The sequence below is a fragment of the Dryobates pubescens genome, chromosome 8, assembly GCF_014839835.1.
Source record: "Dryobates pubescens isolate bDryPub1 chromosome 8, bDryPub1.pri, whole genome shotgun sequence".
NCBI lineage: Eukaryota > Metazoa > Chordata > Aves > Piciformes > Picidae > Dryobates > Dryobates pubescens.
In genome coordinates, this window is record NC_071619.1 from 5,909,298 (window position 1) to 5,934,185 (window position 24,888).

Genomic DNA, 24,888 nt, shown 5'->3' on the forward strand with positions numbered 1-24,888 from the left:
CTCGGGTGGGTTTCTGCATTGTGTTCTTTCCTGTAAATCCTTGTCTAACATTGTAAATACTGTGCAGTTTGCATATATTGATTGCATTTCATTATTGCTTGTGAAATACAGCTTCGTTCGCTTCTCTGACTGTGCCTAGCCAAGTGGTGTGGGCGGACTAAACATCACACCACTGCAACGGCCTCAGCACCGTCCCTGTGCTGGAGCAACCAAATCACTGCCAAGGACAGGGCTGGCTTGCTGGGTCATGCCTGTGAGCAGAGTCAGAGGACTGGAGCACTCAGTGCATCTGTGTCAGTGTCTGTGGCCCCTGTGTCTTTTGGTGTGCGGTGAGGCTCTGGGGAAGCGCCGCAAGCCACCCGAACGCCACTGCGCCTGGGAGCGTGCAGGAGGGAGCAGGGACCTTGGAGAATCACCTCGCAGAACTCCTGTTGTGGAACACAAACACACAGATGGGGTAAGACCTTTAGGGACCTTTTCAGCAAGACATGGACAGACTGAGAGCTAGGCAAAGAGGAACCTAAGGAGGTTCAATGAGCGTAAGTGCAGAGTGCTGCACCTGGGAAGGAATAATAAACTGCACCAGTACAGGTTAGGAGGTGATCTGCTGGAGAAGGACCTGGGAGTCCTGGAGGACAAGTTCTGCATGGGACAGCAATGTGCCCTTGTGGCCAAGGAGGCCAGTGGGATCCTGGGGTGCATTAAAAAGGAGTGTGTCCAGCAGATCCAGGGAGGTTCTCCTCCCCCTCTACTCTGCCCTGGGGAAACCTCACCTGGAATATTGCATCCAGTTTTGGGCTCCCCAGTTCAAGAGGGACAGGGATCTGCTGGAGAGAGTGCAATGGAGGGCTACCAGGATGATTGAGGGACTGGAGCACTGCCCTGTGAGGAGAGGCTGAGAGCCCTGGGGCTGTTCAGTCTGGAGAAGAGAAGACTGAGAGGGGATTTACTCAATGTTTATAAATATCTGAGGGCTGGGGGTCAAGAGGCAGGGACAGCTCTGCTCAGTTGCACCCTGCGATAGGACAAGGGGCAATGGATATAAACTACAGCACAGGAGATTCCACCTCAACATGAGGAGGAGCTTCTTCACTGTGAGGGTCACAGAGCACTAGAACAGGCTCCCCAGAGAGGTTGTGGGGTCTCCTTCTCTGGAGACTTTCAAGACCCATCTGGATGTGTTCCTGTGTGACATGTGCTAGATTCTGTGGTCCTGCTCTGGCAGGGGGGTTGGACTCAATGATCTCCTGAGGTCCCTTCCAACCCCTAACATCCTGCAATGCTGCAACCAAGGGATAAAGCCACACTCAGTCCATTACAACCCAACAAGCACCCACTTGGCTTTAGCTGACAGATCTTAGAGGCCATGGAATGGAAGTCAGAACTCCTATGCTGAGGTAAAGAGCACAATACTAGGTGGGGAAAAGCACTTAACTGAGAACTTCTCACTATGGGCACTGGACCACCTCTAAGGAGAAAGAGGCTCATCTCCTCCTGGCCATTGCTCTTCTGATGAAGAGGAAGAGGGCAATGGGAAGGCTTTTGCACCATGGAAAGCACTGAAAGCAACAGAGTGTCACACTCCAACAAAGACAGCTTCCTCTCATTAAAAGGGAACCAGAGCTTTCCACCCCAGGAGTCAAGGAAAGTTTGTTTCTTCTAGCAGGGCAAAGAGGAACAGAAGAGAGTGGAAGATGATTACCAAAATTGTTAGACCTTCCTGGGGTGCCCTCACAGCCAACTCAGTCAATGTATTATCTAGGGCACAGCTTCTTGGAAGCCTTTGCTGCCTTCAGCAGCCCAAACCTCTCTTCTCTCCCTGTGAGAGAGGCCACATCAGCACCAAGACCTGGCCAGCTGCCCAAGAGGAAGAGGTAGAGGTGTGGGATCCTTTCAAAGGGACTGGGCAGAATGGCTGCCATCTGCCATGGCTGCCACCTGCTGATTCTTACTGCTCTCACAGTGGGGTCCTTCCCAGCCGTGGCATTGGCACTGGTAGCTCCCAGGCCCAAGGATGCATACACCCTGGTTCATGCAGGGGTTGGGTTTGCACAGGTTCACAGGGCTTTTTGCTTCTGCAAAAATAAACACAACAAGACACAAGCAGAACAGCAGGTTCAGGTACATCTACAGAGTATTAACAGCTGCAAAAATAGCAGCCCATGGCAGGGGGTTGGAACTGGATGATCCTTGAGGTCCCTTCCAACCCTAACAATTCTATGACTCTATGTCCCAAACATCAGGAAAAGTCATCTGGAGCTAATGGGATTGGAACTCCACATTAGCATGGCAGAGTGCAAGCTCACAACCCTGTCTTGACACAGCTGACAAACTCCTCTGTGCTTAACCTAGAGAAGGGGAAGGGCTTTGCTAGATGTTCCAGTTCAGAGGACAATGTTACTAATAAATCTTTAAAACATCCCACCAGGCTGCAAAGCAAAATGAAGCTTCTTCAGAGCTGTGCACTGAACACATAAGCACCTCCATATCCATGACAGCTGCTCTCCAGCATAACTTGGTGGTCCTTGTTTGGAGTAAACATGCTGTTTTGTCCAGATCCCCATTTGTCTCAGCTCAAGACTAATGCTAGCATACTATCAACTTGAATCATAGAATTGTTAGGGTTGGAAGTGACCTCAAGGATCATCTAGTTCCAAACACCTCACACTAGATCAGGCTGCTCAGAGCCACATCCAGCCTGGCCTTAAAAACCTCCAGGGATGAGGCTTCTACCACCTCTTGTACCTCAGGGATTCTATCCTTTGATGATCCCAAGAACTTGCATTTCCATTAATCAGGTTCATATATACATATATATATATAAACATACACACACATAATGCTTGGAGATTTTTTCCTCCTAAACCCTGGATCCCTTTTTTTCCTCCCTCCCCCCGCCCCCCCCCCTTTTTTTAACTCTTCTTTTTCTTCTTTTTTCCCCTCCTTTTTCCTTTCCAGCTGAGCCTCAGGATAAACACAATATTCCAGGTGTCCAAAGGCAGGGCCTGTTTCTCAAATACTTTTCTCATGATTCATAATTTTTTTTCTCCAAGTCCTTTCACAGACAATGATTCTGTTATTGAGTCTTGGACTAGGGAGGGAAAGACTGAATGAAGGCCTTATCTTTCCATCACCCTTGGTCCCTTAGCCCTGTCTAGTACAAGCAGGGATTACCTGCACATGAAATGAAAGCTGCAATTCAAGTCTCAGGAAATGATGTGTCACTACCCTGACTCATTGAACCTTGCCATCTCTCCCCCTTCATCCTTGGTGTTAATTTCATGGTACAGTAGATTGTTTCTAGAATAACACAGCTGAAAGTAACACTGCAGTATGAGGCACACTGAAAAGCTCCAGGTAGAAACCCTCTGCAGGGTCTGCCAGAGGATCAGCTCCTCACCCCAAAGGGGCTGTGCTGTAGTGCCTTCTAACCCTGAAAGAGCTGTGAGCATGCCCAGAGGTGAAGAGGACCTTTGACTGTGCTGAGGCTCAACATACTTCTTCATACTGAGGAGGGACATGTAGGGTGTCAGGGAGTGATAGGACAAGGGGGGGATGGAACAAAACTAGAAATGGGTAGATACAGATTGGACATTAGGAAGAAGTTCTTCCCCATGAGGGTGGTGAGACACTGGCACAGGTTGCCCAGGGAGGTGGTGGAAGCCTCATCCCTGGAGGTTTTTATGGCCAGGCTGGATGTGGCTGCGAGCAACCTGCTGTAGTGTGGGGTGTCCCTGCCCATGGCAGGGGGGGTGGAACTAGATGATCCTTGAGGTCCCTTCTAACCCTAACAATTCTGTGATTTGTTCTTAGGAATGGGTTAAAACATAGCAAAAGCAAAGGGCTAAATGCTAAACTTGGACTATTTGAATGAGAGTCAAGGCACAGCATTTCAACCAGAAGCACTTTCCCCATGGCTGTCTGTAAGCCAGGGCTGCTACCTTTTCTGTAAAGCTGGCTTCTATCAAACATGGGCACTCACTCTCAGCACATGAGTGTTTCAAACTTGGTAGCAGAAGCAGATTTCTCCCAGCTGGGCACTGGCCCTCAGGACTCAAAGCTTTGAAGAAAGTGCACATTTCTTGGCACAAACATGAGCTGTGACACAAATATTTGAAACCTCTTCCCTCCCATTTTAGAGATGAGGATTTGGTCCTGCAAACAAAATTAATCACAAGTTGCCTGAAGGCCTCAGTTTAACAGTATGAAGGGCTTCAAAATGCACAAATTCTGGCATTATGATTAAATCCTGTGCAACACACAAAATCTTGACAGCCCACATGAGGACTTCAGTGGCAGGACAGTAAGGATGGACAAGAGTCACAGAATCATAGGACTGTTTTGGTTGGAAGAGATCTCTAAGCTCATCAAGTCCAACCATTGATTTAATTCTACCACAGCCATTAAAGCACGTCCCAAAGTGCTTTGTAAGTTTGCAGATGACACCAAGTGAGGTGTGAGTGTTGATCTTCATGAGGGTAGGGAGGCTCTACAATGGATGTGGCACTTGAAGCCATGTTTTAGTTGTCATGAGGTGTTAGGTATTGGGTAGTAGGTTGGACTTGATGATCTCTGAGGTCTTTTCCAACCTGGTTGATTCTGTAATGTGTCCCATCAAGCACCACCCAGCAACACTGCAAGGGGTCCAGTAACAAACAGCAAATTCTGCAGGTTTAAAGCAGTATCAGAAAAAAAGCAAACTTTTCTTTTTTTTCATGGAAGGTAGATCCTAGACCTGGCAGGGCTGGAAAGAACCATTCACACTAAGCCAAATCTCACCCACTCAATTGGAAAGTTGGTTCCTATTCCTCTAAGGTTGCTTTGGACAACTTCCAGGTCTCTCTATGTCATCATTTTCCCATCTGCAGTATTGAGCTCACTCTGCAAACTATCAGAAAACCTATGGTAATGACAGCTGGGGGCACCAGCATGAAGACCAAGGCTGGGACATTCTCTCACCTTCACAGATTCTTTCGATGATGAGGTCTTGGTAGTGCTGCAGGTCTTCATAGGAGGAGATGTGGACCAGGTAGTCGGGAGACCCAGCAACCCTCAGCAGCACGTCCCTCCGCGCATCCCCAATGGCAACCACAAACACCAAGATGCCGTTGTGCCTGAGCTGCTGAGCTGGGGCAGCCGCATCCTCCATGCCCCCTCCATTTGTGAGCACCACCACGACCTTGCTGACACCAGGCCTCGCTCCTTTCCGCACGGTCATCACGTCACCAAAGACGTGCAGCAAGGCGCCGCCAGCAGAGGCCGAGCCCCCGAGGAAAGACCCCTGGCTGATGGCTTGGAGGACAGCTGCGCCGCTGGTGTGGGTGTCCAAAGCAAACACAGTGTGAGCTCTGCTGCCATAGACCACCAGGGCAAGCTGGGTGACGTCCCGGTTGACACTGAAGTGCAGAGAGCTGCTCCTGGCAAAGCCTCTCAGCCGCAGGAAATTCTCCAGGCCAACTCCAGCCGAGGCATCCACTGCAAACACCAAATCCAGAGACTGTGCCTGGCAGCCTGGGCAAAAAAGTGCAAACACAGCATTTTTCAGAATCACAGAATTGTCAGGGTTGGATCCTCAAGGATCATCCAGTTCCAACCCCCTGCCATGGGCAGGGACACCTCACACTACATCAGATTACTGAGAGCCACATCCAGCCTGGCCTTCAAAACCTCCAGGGATGAGACTTCCACCACCTCCCTGGGCAACCTGTGCCAGTGTCTCACCACCCTCATGGGGAAGAACTTCTTCCTAACATCCAATCTGAATCTACCCATTTCTAGTTTTTTATCCATTCCCCCTAGTCCTATCATTCCCTGATACCCTAAAAAGTCCCTCCCCAGCTTTCTTGTAGGTCCCCTTCAGATACTGAAAGGTCACAATAAGATCTCCTCAGAGCCTTCTCTTCTCCAGACTGAAGAGCCCTAACTCCCTCAGTCTGTCCTCATAGGAGAGGAGCTCCAGCCCTCTAATCACACAGGTGTACTCCTTCCTGATGACAAAAAACCCCAGTAAAAACACAAGCAAGGGCACTGATCCTTCTGTCCTTCCTTCTCTCCAGTGGAGTTCAGGAGACCTCCGAGTGGATTGACAAACTTGTTCCACAATGCCCACAACACAGTCTTACCTTCAGGACTGCCCACACTGCATATTCTTCTCTGCAGCTGTGGGATCCTGTTGAACAAGTCCTGGGGGTCTGAGTAGACGATGGTCTGCTTTGGATTGCCAGTCACCTTGGTCAGCTCTGCTCTCATGAAGCTGCTGCCTACACCAATCAGGAAGAGATCTCGTTCCCTCATGTTCTCAGCAACTTCTGCCACCGAATCCTGGGACTTGGAGTCAGTGAGCAAGACAACGACACGTGGGAGGTTATCCTGCTTGTCTGCAAAGACTGGACTGCTCCTAAATCCGTGCTCTGCGATGTACTGCAGGGCTCTGCCTGTCAGGGTTCCTCCTCCACTGAAATTCAAACCATCAATGCTCTTCATGAGGCTGAATGCATCCTTGTGTTGGCCCACTTGGATGGGTATCCTGACATCATTACTGTACTGGGCCACCCCCACATTTGTTGTCGAGTCCTGGCCCATCACCGCTTGCAGGAACCTCTTGAGGAATGCTTTGTAGCGCAGGAATCCTTCCAGCGTGACCCCTGCTGAGCTGTCCATCAGGAAAAGGAGATCCACGCTGCACTCGAGGCTCAGCTTTGGTGCTGAAAAGGAAGACAGCAATTTGTCATATGCAGAGCACCTCAGCTAGGGCTTGCTGGAAACCTTGTTGTGCGGAGGAACACTGTGTCCAGTAACCTCAATGGTTTGCCTGATCCTCATCTGTGACCAGGGGACCTGCCCAGTAGAGGAGGGAAAGGCTGTGTTGTCTGCCTAGACTTTAGTAAAGCCTTTGACACACTGTCCCACAGGACAGTCAGGTAGACTCTGGGTCAGAACCTGGCTGGAAGGCCAAGCCCAAAGCATTGTGACAAACAGATCTAAATCCAGCTGGTGGCCAGTCACAAGCAGTGTGCCCCAGAGCTCGGTACTGGGGCCAGGTCTGGTTAATATCTTTATTAATGATTTGGATGAGGGGATTGAGGGCACCATCAGCAAGTTAGCAGACAACACCAAATTGAGCAGGACTTTTGATCTGCTAAAGGGTAAGAAGGCTCTGCAGAGAGATCTGGACAGGTTAAATTGATGGGCTGAGGCCAGTGGGATGTGGTTTACCAAGACCAAGTCCTGCACTTTGGTCACAACAACCCAAAGCAATGCTACAGGCTTGGAGAAGAGTAGCTAGAAAGCATCCTGGTAGAAAAATATCTGGGTGTGCCCAGCTGGCAAAGAAGGCCAATGGCATCCTTGCCTGTACCAAGAACAGTGTGTCCAGCAGGAGTAGGGAAGTGATCATGCCCCCAGACTCTGCCCTGGTGAGGCCACAGCTTGAGTACTGTGTTCAGTTCTGGGCACCACAGCACAGGAAAGACATTGAGGTCCTGGAGTGTGTCCAGAGAAGAGAAACAAGGCTGGTGAGGGGTTTAGAGGACATGCTGTACAAGGGGCAGCTAAGGGAACTGGGGTTGTTTAGTCTGGAGAGAAGGTGGCTGAGGGGAGGATCTTATTGGTCTCTACAACTACCTGGAAGGAGGTTGGAGTGAGGCTGGCAATGGTCTCTTCTCCCATGTAGCTAGTGATAGGATGAGAGAAAACGTGCTTAAGTTGTGGTGGGGAGGTTTAGATTGGATATAAGGAAAAAATTCCCTACTGAAGGAGTGGCAAGGCATTGGGACAGGCTGCCCAGGGAGGTGGTAGAGTCACCATGTCCCTGAAGGTGTTTGAGAAGCACGTAGATAGGGCGCTTCAGGATGTAATTTAGTAGTCATGGTAGCTGGGTTATGGTGGGACTCAATGATCTTAAGGGTCTCTTCCAACCCTGATGATTCTATATGCCATGAGCTAGAGGACAGCAGTGCCAGAAGTGCACTTTGATTTTGGTTGGATGCCATACAAGCCTTCAGAAACAAGAAATATCTGTGGGAATCTGGGGGGGGTGCCTGAACTTCTGGTTGGCAAACTTCAAACTACAAATGACAGCTCCACGCCCTTAGTACTCTGGGGAAAAGACTTTGAGTTTCAGTATATTGTATCTTGGAGAAAGTCCAAGCACCAGACCATCATCTCTAACACCCTGAGACACTTCAGAGTGGGAGTCTTCACTCTGGGGGAAGGAAGTACAAAGCCTTTTTTGAAGATTAGGACCTTCCTTGGTTTCTTACATAGAACCCCCAAGATCAGGAGGAGTCCCTCCTGGGCACAGGTGCAACCCGATCTTGTGTGAGGTCCCTTCCAACCCTAACAGTTCTATGATTCTGTGTGTGCAGAGAGGGGACCAACAGGCATACCTACATCTCTCCCAGTTTCTCTGTTCTCCTGCTCACAGTGTGCCTGCATTGAGAACTAAAGGCAGGCATACCAGGGTGAGACGGACGGTATTGGTGCCCTCTGCATCCACAAACTTTCTGAGCAGCAAGACCGAGCCACTGAGCCTCACACAATCACAGCCAGCATGACAAAAAAAACTCAGCCTGTCTCCCAGAGAAAACCCAAAGGCTGCAGCCCAAGCCCAGTTGTCCCTCTGGCCATGCAACAGGCACTGCACAGGCTGGACAAGGCCAACAGAGAAGGAGGAGGAGTGCAGGCTCACACCTACCGCAGTGGACGTCTCCTCCATACCCCACCAGGCAGAGGCAGTGGTATTTGTCCAGTCCCTCTGGGACACATGTGCCTCCATTCTGACATGGCTGGGAATCACAAGGGTCTAAATGGGAGAAGGGAAAGGAAAGACAGGGAGTCAGCAGGATGCCTGCCCCTTCCCATTCTGTACCAGTGTGAGCATTGCCACTGGTGGAAAAGGGTCACGCCTGTGCCCCTCTTGTTGCAAGGCCATGTGCATCCTCACCTCCAGGGCAGTGTCATTTTGGGATGGCTCTCCAACAGGCAGCAGTGAAGAGAGCAAACCAGACTGTGGCTTCACATCATTTCCTCAGGGAAGTTATGTTCATGTAAATACAGATTTGCTAAAGGCTGCTGTAAGAGACTAGATCTTGTCTCTCTTGATGTGAAGCAGCTCTGCCAGATTTACACCAGCAATGAAGGGATCAGAGCAATGAAGGGATCTCAAGCTGCAGCAGGGGAGGTTTAGGCTGGATGTCAGGAAGAAATTCTTCCCAGAAAGAGAGATTGGCCATTGGAATGTGCTGCCCAGGGAGGTGGTGGAGTCACCATCACTGGAAGTGATTAGGAAGAGGCTGGATGAGGCACTTAGTGATTCAGTTGATTGGATGGTGTTGGGTGGTAAGTTGGACTTGATGATCTCAAAGGTCTTTTCCAACCTGGTTAATTCTGTATTCTGCTTGGATTCAGAGTCTGGCCTGCCCTCTGCACAATGTTGTACTGACCAAGAAAATAAAGCCACTCTCATGTGAACCAGCAAAATCATGGGGCTAAGGGCATAAATGAAGGACCATAGATGTTTCCACAGCTGCAAAAATATGTTGCTAATCAGCAAGGTTCTCTGCTGCTGATGTTCATGGTACCAAGTGAATGAGTGAAGGCATCTCACTGCATGCTCTCCAACTGGAGAGCAGTGGCTGCTGGCAGGTACTAGGAAGCTGTGTAAGCCTCTGCCTCAGGAAGAAGAGCAGGTGACAATAAACTGACTCCTCAAATGAGGAGGAGATATTTCAATCCAAAAGATCTCTGGTCATAAACAGCCACAACACAAAACCAACCTGGATTGTATTATCAACTTCTTTCTAGCAGTCACAATGCCTCAACTGGGGAAAAAGTCACTACCTTCCCTGCTTTGCAAATAGATGTTTAAAAAAGGCTAAGTCCTACCTGGACATACGGTCCGGAAGCACCTCGATGGGTGTTTTATCAAGACTTTCTTCCACCTGAAAGAGGAAGAACAAAATCTCTCATGGATTTAAAAAATGGATAGGTATCTTTAAGGTTGGTCCTTGCAGTGCTTTCAGTGAAACAATTTTCCCTTTGAAACAACAGTTTTCCCTTTGAAACAGACCCTATGAGGAGAGGCTGAGGGAGCTGGGGTTGCTTAGCCCGGAGAAGAGGAGGCTCAGGGGAGACCTTATTGCTCTCTACAACTACCTGAAGGGAGGTTGTAGCCAGGTGGGGGTTGGTCTCTTCTCCCAGGCAACCAGCACCAGAACAAGAGGACACAGTCTCAAGCTGCACCAGAGGAGGTTTAGGCTGGATGTTAGGAAGAAATTCTTCACAGAGAAATTGGCCATTGGAATGTGTTGCCCAGGGAGGTGGTGGAGTCACCATCCCTGGAGGTGTTTAAGAAGGGACTGGATGAGGCATTTAGTGCCACGGTCTATTTGATTAGATGGTGTTGGGTGATGGGTTGGCCTTGGTCTTTTCTAACCTGGTTAAATCTATTCCATGCAGCAGGCCAGCAATGCACAGATCTGGGGTGATTTTCCAACATTAACCTTACTGCCTAGTATGAAACAAACACATGAGGCACCTCTTCAAAGGCAAAACAATTCCCCCTCCCACTTTCTGTACACCACCACTTTTACTCAGCTCTTGTTATCAGCAAAGAGAGTACGAAGCTGCCTTTCCCTTCACAGCTCATTTTTAAAGCATTTCTCCTGCAGTGACAAAATTATTTTGAAGGACCTGACATGATTTATGGCTTTTCAGCTCCAGTCTCCTCTCCCCAAGCAAGAAGGTATTTCCCTCATGCAGCTCTTTCTGTGCATCCTGGGTTTGGTGCTGCTGTGCTGTGACTGGGAGGGATTGTCCAACAGTGACTGGAGCCTCCCCTCAGGGCAGTACTTTCCAAGCCCCCCAGGGCAACCAAGCAAAAGCAAAGGGACTTCTCTGAAGGAACCAAATCCTGTGCAGACAAAACCAGAACTATCACCAACACAGGGAACAATCTAGAAATGCTCTACAGCAGAGCTGGCACAGAGATGTAAACTTCAAAGCATCTCAGTTCAGCAGGTAGGAAATGAATCCTAATTTCATTTGCAATATTTGTGGCACTCTTGGGCTAATCAGCTTCTGCTTCTTTGTTTCTGTTCCTCCTCTGGCCCTCTGCTTCTCAGATCAGCCAAAGGTGAGAGCAGGGAGTGCCTCTGTCTGTGCCTAGACAGAGATCACATTTGCACCAGTCTTATGAGGGATCTTCAGCTCAGCAAAAAGCCATGGTCAGGCTTAGTGCTGCATCTCTCACTGTCTTAGGGTAAACACAGTCCACTCTCAAAAACCCCTCTCCCCCAACACAGATGGGAGGGGAAAAAACACCAAAAAAACTCTGGGTTGAGATAAAGAGTTGAATGAGATGATGAAATGCACAATTAACTGCACAGCAAAAAGAACCCAGAAGCCAGCAACCCCCACACCCCCTGACCTGCAGCCTGCCCAGGGGAAAGCAGCAACACTCCAAACCAAAACCTGCAACCAGAACAGGAAGCCCCTCACATTGCAATCCAAACTTCAAGCCCCATAATACTTTGCTCCAGCATGGTATTGAATACCAGCAGCAGATTCAACTCAGGGCACAACCCTCACCCCCTCACCTACTCCCAGCCCCACTCACTTTCAGAGATGCAGGTGCCTGACTTACCTGTAGAAAGGGCAGAGTGAAGCCTGCACTGCATTTGGCTGCTTTGAGCCTTTCCAACACACATAGTTTCCAGCCAGCTCTTTCACTGTCTCCAGGGTCCTGCGTTCACAGGGGTGGGATTCAACTTTGCAGCCTGTGGCAAACAACAAAGGCAAACAGAGATCAATTGCCTGAAAATATGAAGTTTGTGTGGGAGTGGAGCAAGACTCTCAAATGGGTTAGGTTTCCTGCCAGCAGCAGAGCAGGCAGTGCTTCAAAAAGCCTCCATGAGATAGCAGAAATGAAATTTTCTGTTGGCTAGCTCACCAAACTGCCCCACATTCTGGGTGCTCACTCTTCAGCCTCCTTTGCTTGGCTATAAAACTTGCATTGCTGAGTTCAGGTTTCAGTGGCAACTATTCAACCATTCTCCTGCCTCCACCATTCATGTATTTTGATTTTCTTTCTTTTCCCCCCTCTGCTCTGCCATAGAGAGACCTCATCTGGAATATTGCATCCAGTTTTGGGCTCCCCAGTTCAAGAGGGGCAGGGATCTGCTGGAGAGAGTCCAGGATGATTGAGGGACTGGAGCACTGCCCTCTGAGGAGAGGCTGAGAGCCCTGGGGCTGTTCAGTCTGGAGAAGAGAAGACTGAGAGGGGATTTAATCAATGTTTATAAATATCTGAGGGCTGGGGGTCAAGAGGCAGGGGACAGGCTCTGCTCAGTTGCACCCTGCAATAGGACAAGGGGCAATGGACATAAACTACAGCACTGGAGGTTCCACCTCAACACAAGGAGGAACTTCTTCACTGTGAGGGTCACAGAACACTGGAACAGGCTCCCCAGAGAGGCTGTGGAGTCTCCTTCTCTGAAGACTTTCAAGACCCATCTGGATGTGTTCCTGTGTGACATGTGCTAGTTTCTGTGGTCCTACTCTGACAGGGGGGTTGGACTTGATGATCTCCTGAGGTCCCTTCCAAGCCCTAACATCCTGTGATCCTTATACCTCTAGACCACTCTAGTTCTATATTTTCTGTCTCTTTATCCCCCATTGCATGAGCAAGGACTGTTCCCAGAGGTGAAGTGAGACCCAGAAAGATCTAGGATCCTGCAGCTTGCAGGAACCTGGAGAGGTAGCTGGCAAGCATGCCATGCAGTTTGGGCAACACAAGTAGTTCGTTTTTAAGTGCAACACCTGCTAATTCCCCTGTGCACTTCCTGATGCTGCCTCATTTTTCTCACTCAGTGACAGGGTCCAAGCTCAAAGCATGGGCATGAAGGTGGAGCCAGGAGACAGTGGTTACCTGGAGCAGTGGTGCTGCAGACAGAACCAGTGAGGGTGCTGTATAGGCCGTTGGCAGCATCATTGGCATCTCCAGCAAAGAGGACGTGCCGCTCAGCAGGCTCGCTAGCCAGCACATACAGCTCCTCCCACCTGCCAAGCAAGAAGAGGGTTCAACCACTTAGTCATCTCCAAAGAATCCATTACCAAAACAAATCCTGTGCAGCAAACAGCTGGTGCAAAACCATGACACCCTTCAAACAGCTTTCAAGGTTGCGGTGTGTTTAGTCTCAGGCAGTAGCATATAGCTCTACTCAGTGGAAGAGTGTGGTGGGTTGAAATTCCCCCCAACGTGAAACTGCCAGAGCAGCTCAGTTGGAAAGCAAATGAAGCTGCATTTACAAGCACAACTACAATCCAAAATATGAAATAGAATAGAATAGACCAGACCAGACCAGGTTGGAAGAGACCTCTGAGATCATCGAGTCCAACCTATCATCCAACACCATCTAATCAACTAAACCACAGCACCAAGCACCCCATCCAGCCTCTTTTTAAACACCTCTAGTGATGGTAACTCCACCACCTCCCTGGGCAGCACATTCCAATGGCCAATCTCTCTTTCTATGAAGAGCTGCTTCCTAACATCCAGCCTAAACCTCCCCTGGTGCAGCCTGAGACTGTGTCCTCTTGTTCCGGTGCTGGTTGCCTGGGTCACCATCGCTGGAGGTGTTTAGGAAGAGACTGAATGAGGTGCTTGGTGCCATGGTTTAGTTGATTAGGGGGTGTTGGATAATAGGTTGGATACGATGATCTTGAAGTTCTCATCCAACCTGGTCTATTCTATTCTATTCTATTTTCTCTTCCCAAAATTCTTACTTAGCACAAGACCATCTCTCCCTCACTAGGGCTTGCCATGTGAAGTAGCTGGATCTCCATTTCATACTCTGTGGAAAGTTTCCTACCTTGGAAACTTAATTCCCACTGCAAAAACCATGATGTGTCTCTCCTTCACTTGCATTGCAGGCATTGCTGTACTGTCCTGGGACTTCCCATCAGAAATGATGATCAGGACCTGGGGGACACTTGAGTTTCGGCCACCAGGGAATCCCTTGTGGAGAACATACTTCAGAGCCCGACCTGTCTCTGTGCTCCCACCTCTAGGAAGAAAAAGAAGCAAAATCAGGAGAGCAAAACTCAAAAGCTTTTCTGCTACTGAATTCAGCATTTGATGTTTAAATGTCTATCATTTGGTAATGGGGAATTCAGCCTGTTTCTGCCTGCTGCCACACACCACCTCCACAGAGACATCTAATCCTGTCATTCTTGTCATCTTCTTATCCATAGGTCTGACCTACCCATCCTTACCTACCTCTTCTCCATCCCAGAGTGCTCTCCAGAAGGCTTCTAACACGCAGCAGAGCGTTTCTGCAATTGGATCAGGAATTAAAACTCTCAGATATTTGAGTACTTCTTTTTCCAGTTTCAACAAGCTGCACCAGGGCAGGTTTAGGCTGGATGTTAGGAAGAAACTCTTCCCAGAAAGACAGACTGACCATTGGAATGTGCTGCCCAGAGAGGTGGTGGAGTCACCATCACTGGAGGTGTTTAAGAAGAGACTGGATGAGGCATTTAGTGCCATGGTCTAGCTGATTACAGTATCACAGTATAACTAAGGTTGGAAGAGACCCCAAGGATCATCAAGTCCAACCTGTCTCGACAGACCTCACGACTAGACCATGGCACCAAGTGCCACGTCCAGTCTCCTCTTGAACACCTCCAGGGACAGAGACTCCACCACCTCCCTGGCCAGCCCATTCCAATGGGCAATCTTTCTTTCTGTGAAGAGCTTCTTTCTAAGATCAAACCTAAACTTCCCCTGGCACAGCTTGAGACTGTGTCCCCTTAGTTAGGGACACAGTTATGGGATTAGTGAGGGTTGGGTGATCAGTTGGACTTGGTGATCTTGGAGGCCTCTTCCAACCTGGCTGACTCTGTGTAATTCTGCATAACTTGTTCCTTAAATACCAAAGCTGCCTTACTCCTCATGCTGCCTGCACTGCAGTAGTGTCCTCAAGTCCTGGCAGGGAGCCTTGTGGGCTGGGCTATCACAGAGCTTGCCTGGGGTTCTCTCCTGTGAAAAATGTATTCCAACATATGCAACTCAAAGAGCGGGATCAATACAGCCCAGCCAGCCTTTGCTTACAGAGGAATGAGATACCAGATGAAGGGCAGATTTGTAAAGCATCAGATGATCCCATCTGAAAACCTGCACATATCCAGCTGCTCTGAAGAGCTGATGGGATGGTCCTGAACAGAAGTGGGGAGCAGGATGAAGGGGTGCATAAACTGACCACTGAAGAAATGAAAACTAAGTGTCATCTTGGACCAAAGATGACAGAGGCAGATTTAACTGCTTGTCCTGGGGATTTCCCCACAAAACCATCTACTGCCTCTTGCCTGGCCACACAAAAGCAGTTTCTGGTGGTGCAAGCCCATAAATTCTGCCCTGGTGAAGTTAATGTTCATGAGGTAGAAATCAATTAGTTCAATATTCAGCAGTCTTCTCAGTAGCAAAGTACTAAATCCACCCCAGTACTCAGGTGCCAAAGGGGGCACGTTCCAGCAGTGACACATGCCAACAGGGACATAAATCAGCAGATAAAATGAGCTGCTGCCAAGCATTAGGGAATAGCAGACATCAAGCCTTGCAGCTGTGCAATAACTCCCAAGGAAAAGCAACCTTGAATGCAATATTAATAGAAAAATAAAGCCACAGCTTGCCCAAGAACAGCTTTAGTGAAAGATGCTGTAGGCATCCCAAGACTCATTTCTTGTGATTCTTGTGATTAAAGAGTAAGATTTGCTGACCACTGGGAGCCTCCTCAACCCACAAGCCTGACTGCCCTGCTGAGCCTGTAGACACTGGAGCTATCTGTTTGAAAGCCATGCTGCACATCAGCACAGAGCCCCAGGGAGGGAAAAAAGAAGTCCCTCTGGCAGCAGAGTGCACCCAAGGGGAGAGATGCTAACTGCAGGCAGGCAAGGGTATGACCAGTGTCTGCACAGAGCTAGGGTCTCTTTGGTAATGGATGAGAACTGGGAAGGAGCTGCTCATTGCAGAGGGTGCTGGAAATGAAGCAGAAGGGGATGAAAAGAGGAGTGCTAAATATGCACAGAGGTCCAGGAGGGGCAGGACAAGATGTGGTTGTTTTTATGGGCTGCACATGTACTCCAGCTGTTATTTCTTGCTAGTAAGCTCTGTGGGGCAGGGCCTCTCCTCCTCTGTTCTCAGGATTTACCTTTAAATGACTACTAGAGAGGGCCACTCAGAACTGGGCTCCATATTCTATTTATCATGAAATACCATCACAATTACATACAAAATTATTCTGTCAGGCTGAGGTAGGCATGATTACAGTGAACCAAACACTTGAGGGCATGGGTAACCTAACAGAGAGCTTGGAGAAGAGGCAGGAGATGGTCTCACCTCTGCCTTGCAGGTTGGTGGCTTGTGCAGCTGGATCCCAAGGTGACTGGGTGAAATCAGCCCTGGCTGCCCCAACCCCTCACCTGCCTCCCACACTCAGGGAATTAGGCTACCCAGGCACACCAGCCCCTGCTACAAGACACCTGATGCAACCAACTAAAGCTTCACATCAGCCTCCTGCATTCCCTGCTCAGTCATCACCAGGCTAAGGTCCTGCTGCAACACAACACAATAAGCAAAAGCCTTTTGTCTCCCATAAAGACTGAGGACAGCCTGCACTTTGATCCCTGCCTACAATACATTATCTCTTCTGGTTGTGGAGAGTTAAACACTTGCTTATCTCAAAGAGGTAAATCCTACATAAACATGAGTCTCCCTCTATCCTTTCTTGGTAGGTCTCCATCTGGGCAACATATTGGAGACCTAAATATTTGCTTATCTCAAAGAGGTAAATCCTGCACAAACATGAGTCTCCCTCCTCCTCTCTTGGTAGTTCTCCATCTGCACACCATGAAAGGTCTGTAATATGCCATGCCCAACTGGATACTTGATACTGGAGAGATCCCAGCTCCCTGGGAACATGCTCCAGACCTGTTGGTAATTAAGCCACTAGGTCAGAAGAGACATTTAGACCAGTCTTCAAATTCTGTCCAAGCTGTGCTATAAATCACTTCCTATGAATGCCTTTTAGGCCTGCTTTTACTTCCCTCCAGAGCAAGCAAGGGGGCATCACGTTCTCCTCCAGCTGTGTTGACACAAAGACATCCCCTTTGCTTTCTGAACAACACACCTGAATTGCTTAATGCAGGAAAGCATTTCATTGTGCCCAGCTTCATTCTTTTCTGTCTGCCCTCTATTTTCACCAAAACCCTCTTAATTCAGTACCTGTCAAACCCTTTTGCTTTGAACTTCTTTCTTCAGGTACTGCCTCGTTTGCACTCCATTATTTCAAAGCATACTCAAAGACTGCATGTTCCTAGCATGTCCAAAACTGCTGTTTCCTGACCAGATGTCAGTAGCTGTCACATGCTTCAGTGAAAAGTGCTGTGCATGAGGGAAAATACAGTGTGCCTAGTCAGCCTGATGACTAGGATCTTGATGAATTCAGTAAGCTGCTTCCATGTGAGCCCTGAGGATTAGAAAAAGTTAATGAAGAGCCTCTGCACCAAAGCTCATTAAATTCAGCTTCTTATCAATTTCCATTTGGAGATGGTTTTGATGCAGCAGAAGTGTGCTTAAGGAAGCACTCCAATAAGGATTTTCTGAAGCTGAAGGAGATTTGGACCTCACCTGCTGCCTTTCCTCAGGAACAGCACTAAGACCTCACCTGCTGCCTTTCCTCAGGAACAGCACTAAGAAAGAGTCTCTCCTCTAACCAGCCATGGACTTCTAGGAAAGAAAGTGGTAAGAAATTTAGCTTCTGAGATCACCACTGAATTTGGCTGCAGTTGGCTAATGAATTGAAAAGCTAATTGGACAGCATTCACAGAGACCAGCAGTCTCCCAGTAAATCACAGAAGCTTCACTTCAGTCTGGTGCTGCCTCCTTTCAAGTATTCCCAGTTCCGGGCTTGGAGCACAGGGCTGAAGGCAGGAAACGCCTTGCTGGCCAAAGGTTCATCTGAAGCACATCAAGAAACCTCTCAACCAAGACATCAAATACCCCTTTTTGGGGTTTTTTTGGAAGCCAACTGGAATCCATCCCTATTTTATCTACTTTGAAATGTCAGCTTTTCATTTGAACTAGATGAAATGGCCAAGCACAATGTTATTATTTCTGTTTGATCTGTCAGCATCCATATGCTGTCATCAAGGAATTTCAGTGCCAGACATCAAACACTGCTTCACTTTCTCTGCTCTCAGACTTACAAGCAACAGCCAGAGAGGAGTAGTGTGTCTTGTACTGGGGTAAGTTCCTCCTGTGACACTACACAAGAGGTTTTCTTGATTTGATAAACTTACCCAGAATCAGTACAACACAATCCAGCCAACTGACCTTGCTTGAAAAAGTCAGAAGTGATCAGATCACATTTGCTTGCAGTATGCACATCATGCTGAGGGCAGCAGACATCCACGAGAAGCGCTGAGCTACCCTTTAGCCCTAATGCTAAAGAAAGAGCAATACCCACAGGCCACAGCAGTACCTAATCTATCACCAAAATGAGTGTTATTTTGAGGTGGCTGTCAGATGCTTTGTAGATTCAAATGTATTTCTCAGAGATGAAAAACTTGGGACTTTAAGCAGCTCTAAGGACGGTGCTTCTTTGGGCTTCTGGCTCCACTTCCTGAGGTCATGGGAAAGCATCCAAGTCTTAACATTCAGGAACATAAAAAGGTTTTCAGCTGAAAATCTGATCCTCTTGAATTCAGCAGGCACACATGCAGAGAGTACTAGGGACCAGCAATTGATCATCACCTTGTAGGGCAAACAAAAGAAGATGCACACTGTCCTGCCCTTGCTCAGCCACGTGGGAATGCCACACTCACCCTTCCCTAGAAACATGGAACCCACCACCTGGCACAAACAGACAGAAAAGCCTGCTGGGAGGGTCATGGAAAACTCTTTGCTGTTTGCCATGTTATAGTGGGACACCATAAACATTCTTCCCTGTGAAGTTTCACTGATGAAGACAGACCAGGCTGCATGGTTTTAACAGACTGTGGATTATGGAACAGAGCAGTCCTCCTTCGAGGCACTGAGCTGGTCTGTGCATAGCAGAGGTGGAGATGTCTGGACCTCAGGGATGTCAGGGACCATTCAAAGCCCAGAAAGAGAAGAGCTGTAAAACAAACTGACCTGAACACCACCCTCTTGATTCTCTCTTTCAGATCTTGTTTGGTCAGATAAGAATCCAGGGGGAATTCAAGGTGGGGAGTTGAGCTAAACTGTATCATTCCCACACGGACCTAAAAGAAAAGGTTAAAGATTATGTATGAAAGGTGTCTGTTAGAGTTTTTACTCTTTTGAGCAGCTCACAGATTTGGGAAGACTAAACTGTATCAAGACAAACTTGTGTTTTCCACCCTGAGCCACTGGCACTCTAAATGCACTTCAGAGAAGAACGTCAACACCAGCTACAAACCAGACTACAAACAAGGCATAACAGTTCATCTGCAAACAATGGGAGCCCCTGCTGCAGTTACAGGCAGCTCAAGATCTATATTTATCCATTCAGAGCAGCTAGTAGCCTCAAGAACAGTAAGTTTATAAATAACACCTTTGTACCAAGCCAGCTATACACTGCAGGCAACCTTTCATAGAATCAAGGTTGGAAGAGACCTCAAAGATCATCAAGTCCAACCTGTCACCCAAGACCTCATGACTACTAAACCATGGCACCAAGTGCCACATCCAGTCCCCTCTTGAACACCTCCAGGGATGGTGACTCCACCACCTCCCTGGGCAGCCCATTCCAAAAGCAGCCCCTTCTAGCACTTAGCACAGTAGGCAGCACAAAGTAATTATTTTTCCACTACTTTCTTTCAACTTCCCTTCTGTGGTTGAAAATGCCTGAAAATACAAACATATTAAATTGTCTGTACTGGGCAATACATCCAGAATATTTCACTGAAGCCTTACAAGAGATTTTATGGAATGTGACAGCTTTGAAGGTGAAAAAGTTACTGATTTTCAGTCCAGTCTGTGTGAGGACTAACAGAAGGACTAGAGGAAGGATCTAGGGATCTAAAAGTACCAACCCACCAAATCTGCAAATACTAAATGTTGCAGGGCCCTTTAGAAGTTGAAATCACCACTTCCCTCCAACGTTTTCTCATCTAGGACATCTTTTACCTTTCAGATCTCAGCTTACAGCCAGACAGCATAGGAAGCTTTCCACAGCCTGGCAATGCTGAGGAGGAGTCACCACCCATGTGTGAGGCTTGGATGGATGCTAGGTGGCTCAGGTTAAACAGACATTCCTTTTTTATGGCACATAGTAAATTGCCTGAAGTAAAGACTTGCATCTGGGAGCCACCTTCCATGTAGACCTAGGCAGTGGAATCGGAGCATCTAATCTTTGCAGATTTGGTGGGTTGTTGATTTGAGCCCAGGTCCAGAACAGGAGTGGATGAGAAAGAACTTGGCATAGTGTCCCAGTTAGAGTCAGCAGTGAACACTCAAACCAGGACACACAGCCACAGCTGCCCGTTGATCTTGGTGTGCTTTGTACCAGGCATCTGTAAAGACCAGCTGCTTGTCCCAGCTGGCCAGTCCTATACTCTTCCCTCTGGTGAGCACCAGCATTAAGCACACACTGCACCACTAGCACCTGGGGATTCTGGTGACATCTCAGAGACCTACAGCAGTACACAGGTCCCCAGACACCTCAGTGTACATCTGGTGCCTTGCAATGAACTCTTTCCCTTCTGCTCTTTTGGCTTACTTTGGCACGGAGCCCTCCTAGAAGAGCAGAACAAGCAGACTGTATCATTTACCTCTGTATAGAAAGGTGATTAACTTCCCAGAGACTAATTCCACGACTTTCCAGGGAAAAAGAATAAAAAGATACAGCTATTTTAACCTGTGAACATCTACACCAAAATAAAGATCAGTTAAAAAACCATAATCCCAACTCATAATCCTTAACCTGAAAGTTTATTGTCTGTTCTCAGGACAAAAATGCTTAAAATCTGTAGAGACAGAAGTGTCCTCCAACCCTACTGCCTCACAAACCTCTACTGCACCTTTCTGAAAAATCTGACCCCATGGCAGCTGCTAGGTTGAATTTTGCAGTTTCACTCAGCATGTTGTCACTGCATTTCCATACACTGCCAGGCTGCTTGAAACTAAAATGAGACATTCCTCACACTCACCCTGTCTGGATGGATGTTGAAGGCATCACAGAGCTTGCCTGCAAAGTGCTTAGACCTTTCAAAGCTTCCTTTGCCAATGCTGTAGGAGCCATCCAAGAGGAAAAGGACATCTAAGGAAGCAGAGCACTGCATCACTGGGAGAAAAAGATACACAATGTGAAACTGCTGATAAAGCCTCACTCTCTGGAAGCAACCAGCCCAGACAAATGGGCTTAGCATGGACAGACTGGGACAGCCTGGTGCTCACAACCCAAAGCCCCCACGCATCCCTGGGCTGGCCTGAAGCAGGGCCAGTTCAGCCCTCACACTCTGCAAGACTTTCACCTTAGGTTTCAGGTCCCCAGCCTGGCTTCAGCAGCTCAGTGAAGGCAGGGGAGCGGCAAATCCAATGAGTCAATGCAGCAACGTCATTGATGTTAGGGAGAGCTGCTCTCAGGGTGAGGACAGAGGAGTGAGCAGTGGGGAGAGGTGGGTGGGTCTGGTGGGTCCTGCAGCCTCTCCCAGCCCAAGGCATGCACACGATATCCAGAAGGCGTTTGCAGAGTGTACAGAGTCTCATGGAGCCAGATGTGCTTCTCCTGTGGCATGCTTTTCAGAACACGCTCTTATTTCTCTAAACACAAGCTCTCTGCACAGCTCTGAGGCACTGACACAAAACACTTTTCACACACACACACAGAGACTCTGCCTTTTATCCCATCTTCAGAGATGTGTCCTTGTCTCACCCCTGTGATCCTGTGAACATGACTACTCCCACATACAAGCTCCTGAGGCTCTTACACTGCAATGGAAACTCATAATTTCACTAGTAACAAAAAGACCCCAAACCCACAAATGAAAGAAATAACCTCTACAGCATTTACCAGAATCAAATTGAGTCCAGAAGCTCAATATGGGCAGCAAGAACACCAACCTTTCAAGAGCCCTTTTGAGCTGTGCTTTTTCTCTGTCCCCATTATCATCATTTTTATTATCATTACTTTTTCCCCCGCCCCCCCAGATCAGTCCTGCTAGCAAAACCCTGTATTTATAATTAGGGGTTTTTGATACCACATTATGAGGGATGGAAGGTTGTAAAACATTCCCTTCTAGGTCACTGGGCAACCAGCCTTGCCCTGGAGCACTGTGCTGGGGACAAGCTGGAGCACAGCCTCTCTGCCACAGCCATCCCAGTTTGTCAGCCCAGCCCTCACAGCTGATCTGAATGTGGAGATGCAATAGACTGGGTGCTTGCCCACAGCCACTGACCGTGGCTATTTGCCTAAGTGTGCACAGAGGAAACTGCTCTGTCTCCAATCCCACTATGGGCTCAGCAAGCAGAAACAATCTTCAGGTTGCTCTAGAGGTGAGCAGCATGAGCACTGGGGAGCAGCAATCACAGTATCACCAAGGTTGGAAGTGACCTCAGAGATCACCGAGTCCAACCTGTCACCACAGACCTCATGACTAGACCATGGCACCAAGTGCCACGTCCAATCCCCTCTTGAACACCTCCAGGGACGGTGACTCCACCACCTCCCTGGGCAGCACATTCCAATGACGAATGACTCGCTCAGTGAAGAACTTTCTCCTCACCTCGAGCCTAAACATCCCCTGGCACAGCTTGAGACTGTGTCCCCTTGTTCTGGTGCTGGTTGCTAGAGAGAAGAGACCAACCCCTTCCTGGCTACAACCACCTTTCAGGTAGTTGCAGAGAGTAATGCAGCTCTCTGAAGCAGACTGGTAAGCAGGATGTCTGCAGCCCACCAAAGGGCCCTTGGGGAGAAATGTCCAAATACAGAACATCAGGAAGGAAAGTCTCAGATGAACACATGGTGCTATGAGATGGGGGCAGAGAGCATGCCTGGCACAGGAAAAACTGTAATTTATCAGACAAAATAAAAGGATGGCTAGCAGGAGAACACAGGATCTTGGAGCTCCCTTCCAATTTGGTTGATTCTGTGATACAGTCTGTAGTGAGTCACCATCCCTGGAGGTGTTCAAGAGGGGACTGGATGTGGCACTTGGTGCCATGGTCTAGTCATGAGGTCTGTGGTGACAGGTTGGACTCGATGATCTTTGAGGTCTCTTCCAGCCTTGGTGATACTGTGATACACCAAAGGAGCTGTAGGGGAACATGGTCTGCTGGCCAGCCAGAGCCCAGCTGTCCCTGTTGACTGCATGGTGGCTTTACAGCCTGAACACATCAGCCACATGAGAGGGCTGATCACAAATCAAGTCTGTAATTAAATGTGGCTCCTTAAATCAGGATTGCTTGAAACAGGCTCTGAAGGAGCTGACAGAAACACTCAAGTGGTTGGCAGATAGTCAATTTGGGAAAGAAGGAGTAGGTCTCTGGAGAGCAAATGCCAATGAGGGAAAAGCTGGGCTAGGGTAGAAGGAGCCACAGGCCTATGCTTGCCAGAACATTGCTGGGGACTTTATGGATTGAATTGAGGACAATAGACAAAAATAATAAACAAAACAAAACAAAAGACAAAAATAATAAACAAAACAAACAAACAAACCCAACCAAATGAAAACCCAACCAACCAAACAGTACAGAATAGTATAGAACAGAACAGAGTTAACCAGGTTGGAAAAGACCTTTGAGACCATTGAGTCCAACCTATCACCCAACACCATCTAATCAACTAAACCATGGCACTAAGTGCCTCATCCAGGGTCTTTTTAAACACTTCCAGTGATGGTGACTCCACCACCTCCCTGGGCAGCACATTCCAATGGCAAATCACTCTCTCTGTGAAGAATTTCTTCCTACCATCCAGCCTAAACCTCCCCTGGTGCAGCTTGAGACTGTGTCCTCTTGTTCTGACCAACAAACCCCCCAAAAAACCCAAACCAAACCAAACAGAGGGAAGGCATTCAGAAAGTAGATGACTTGGTTTAAAAACCAAACTTACACTGGCCAGCAGCTGAGATCTTGTCAACCATTTCCTGGTCAGCATGAATTTCTTGCATACCCAACACCAGCAAAACTGTGGGACCAAACAGATAATCCCATCAACACCAGAAACTGCTTTTAAATATATATATATACACACAGATATATACACATATGTATATTTATATACATATATATAAATATCTATATATACACATAGATATAAAAAAATGCATGCAGGCTTTCATCTATAGTAGCAAAAATGCTCTTTTGTTAGGTAGATTTCACACTTGTAAGAAATCATTTGGTGACAGAGCAGAGAGGTGTATCTATGGGAGGAAATTCCTTCTAAGAGGGACACAGAGAGCATGACAAATGACTCCAGTGCACAGGACAGCCCCTCTGCTCACCATATGCTGGGTAGCAGTGCAAGAACAAGAGCTAGGCCAGGCTCCAGCTCCAAAATTTACAGTCCTAAGCACTGGAGATATCAACTAGTTTTAGTATCATAACAGTATCAGTTTTCCAGTACCAGTCAGACATTTCACATACAAATCAGCCACATGTGTTGGGATTCTTAAGAAGGTATTTCACCAGGCATTATTTTCTCCCCTTCTCCTTGAAAATGTATTTCAGAGCCCCCAGTTCAGTTGTGATTCCTGGGAACGAAGGACTCTAGCTGGAGATGGAAAAGCATCACTGCACAGACACCACTGGTGCAAAATGACAACTTGAAACCTACCTTGGGAAAGCAGCAATGTGCAGAGAGACTCAAAGGACAAGAGGCTCATGGT

The 24,888-nt window shown here is 48.1% G+C and overlaps 1 protein-coding gene across 1 annotated transcript; it reads right to left on the reverse strand.

Moving 5' to 3' along the window:
* Positions 1–294: 294 nt before the first annotated feature.
* On the reverse strand, positions 295–24,888 carry VWA2 (von Willebrand factor A domain containing 2). The gene is made up of 13 exons (XM_009908233.2): positions 24,837–24,888; positions 24,114–24,188; positions 21,211–21,344; positions 19,193–19,302; positions 13,872–14,066; positions 12,929–13,059; positions 11,645–11,777; positions 9,886–9,941; positions 8,696–8,803; positions 6,123–6,704; positions 4,960–5,511; positions 1,953–2,075; positions 295–428 (listed from the first exon to the last, which is right to left on the reverse strand). Exons 1-13 carry the CDS (start codon positions 24,883–24,885, stop codon positions 295–297), a joined length of 2,382 nt encoding a protein of 793 aa, XP_009906535.2. The 5' UTR covers positions 24,886–24,888.

Excerpts from the sequence above, each read along its gene's own strand:
- VWA2 (XM_009908233.2), bottom strand. The coding sequence starts at position 24,885 with ATGAGCCTCTTGTCCTTTGAGTCTCTCTGCACATTGCTGCTTTCCCAA. Across the intron at positions 13,060-13,871 it reads GTGGGAATTAAGTTTCCAAG|GTGGGAGGAGCTGTATGTGC; the intron begins GTAGGAAACTTT and ends CTTGCTTGGCAG. Across the intron at positions 11,778-12,928 it reads CTGCAGCACCACTGCTCCAG|GCTGCAAAGTTGAATCCCAC; the intron begins GTAACCACTGTC and ends TGTTTGCCACAG.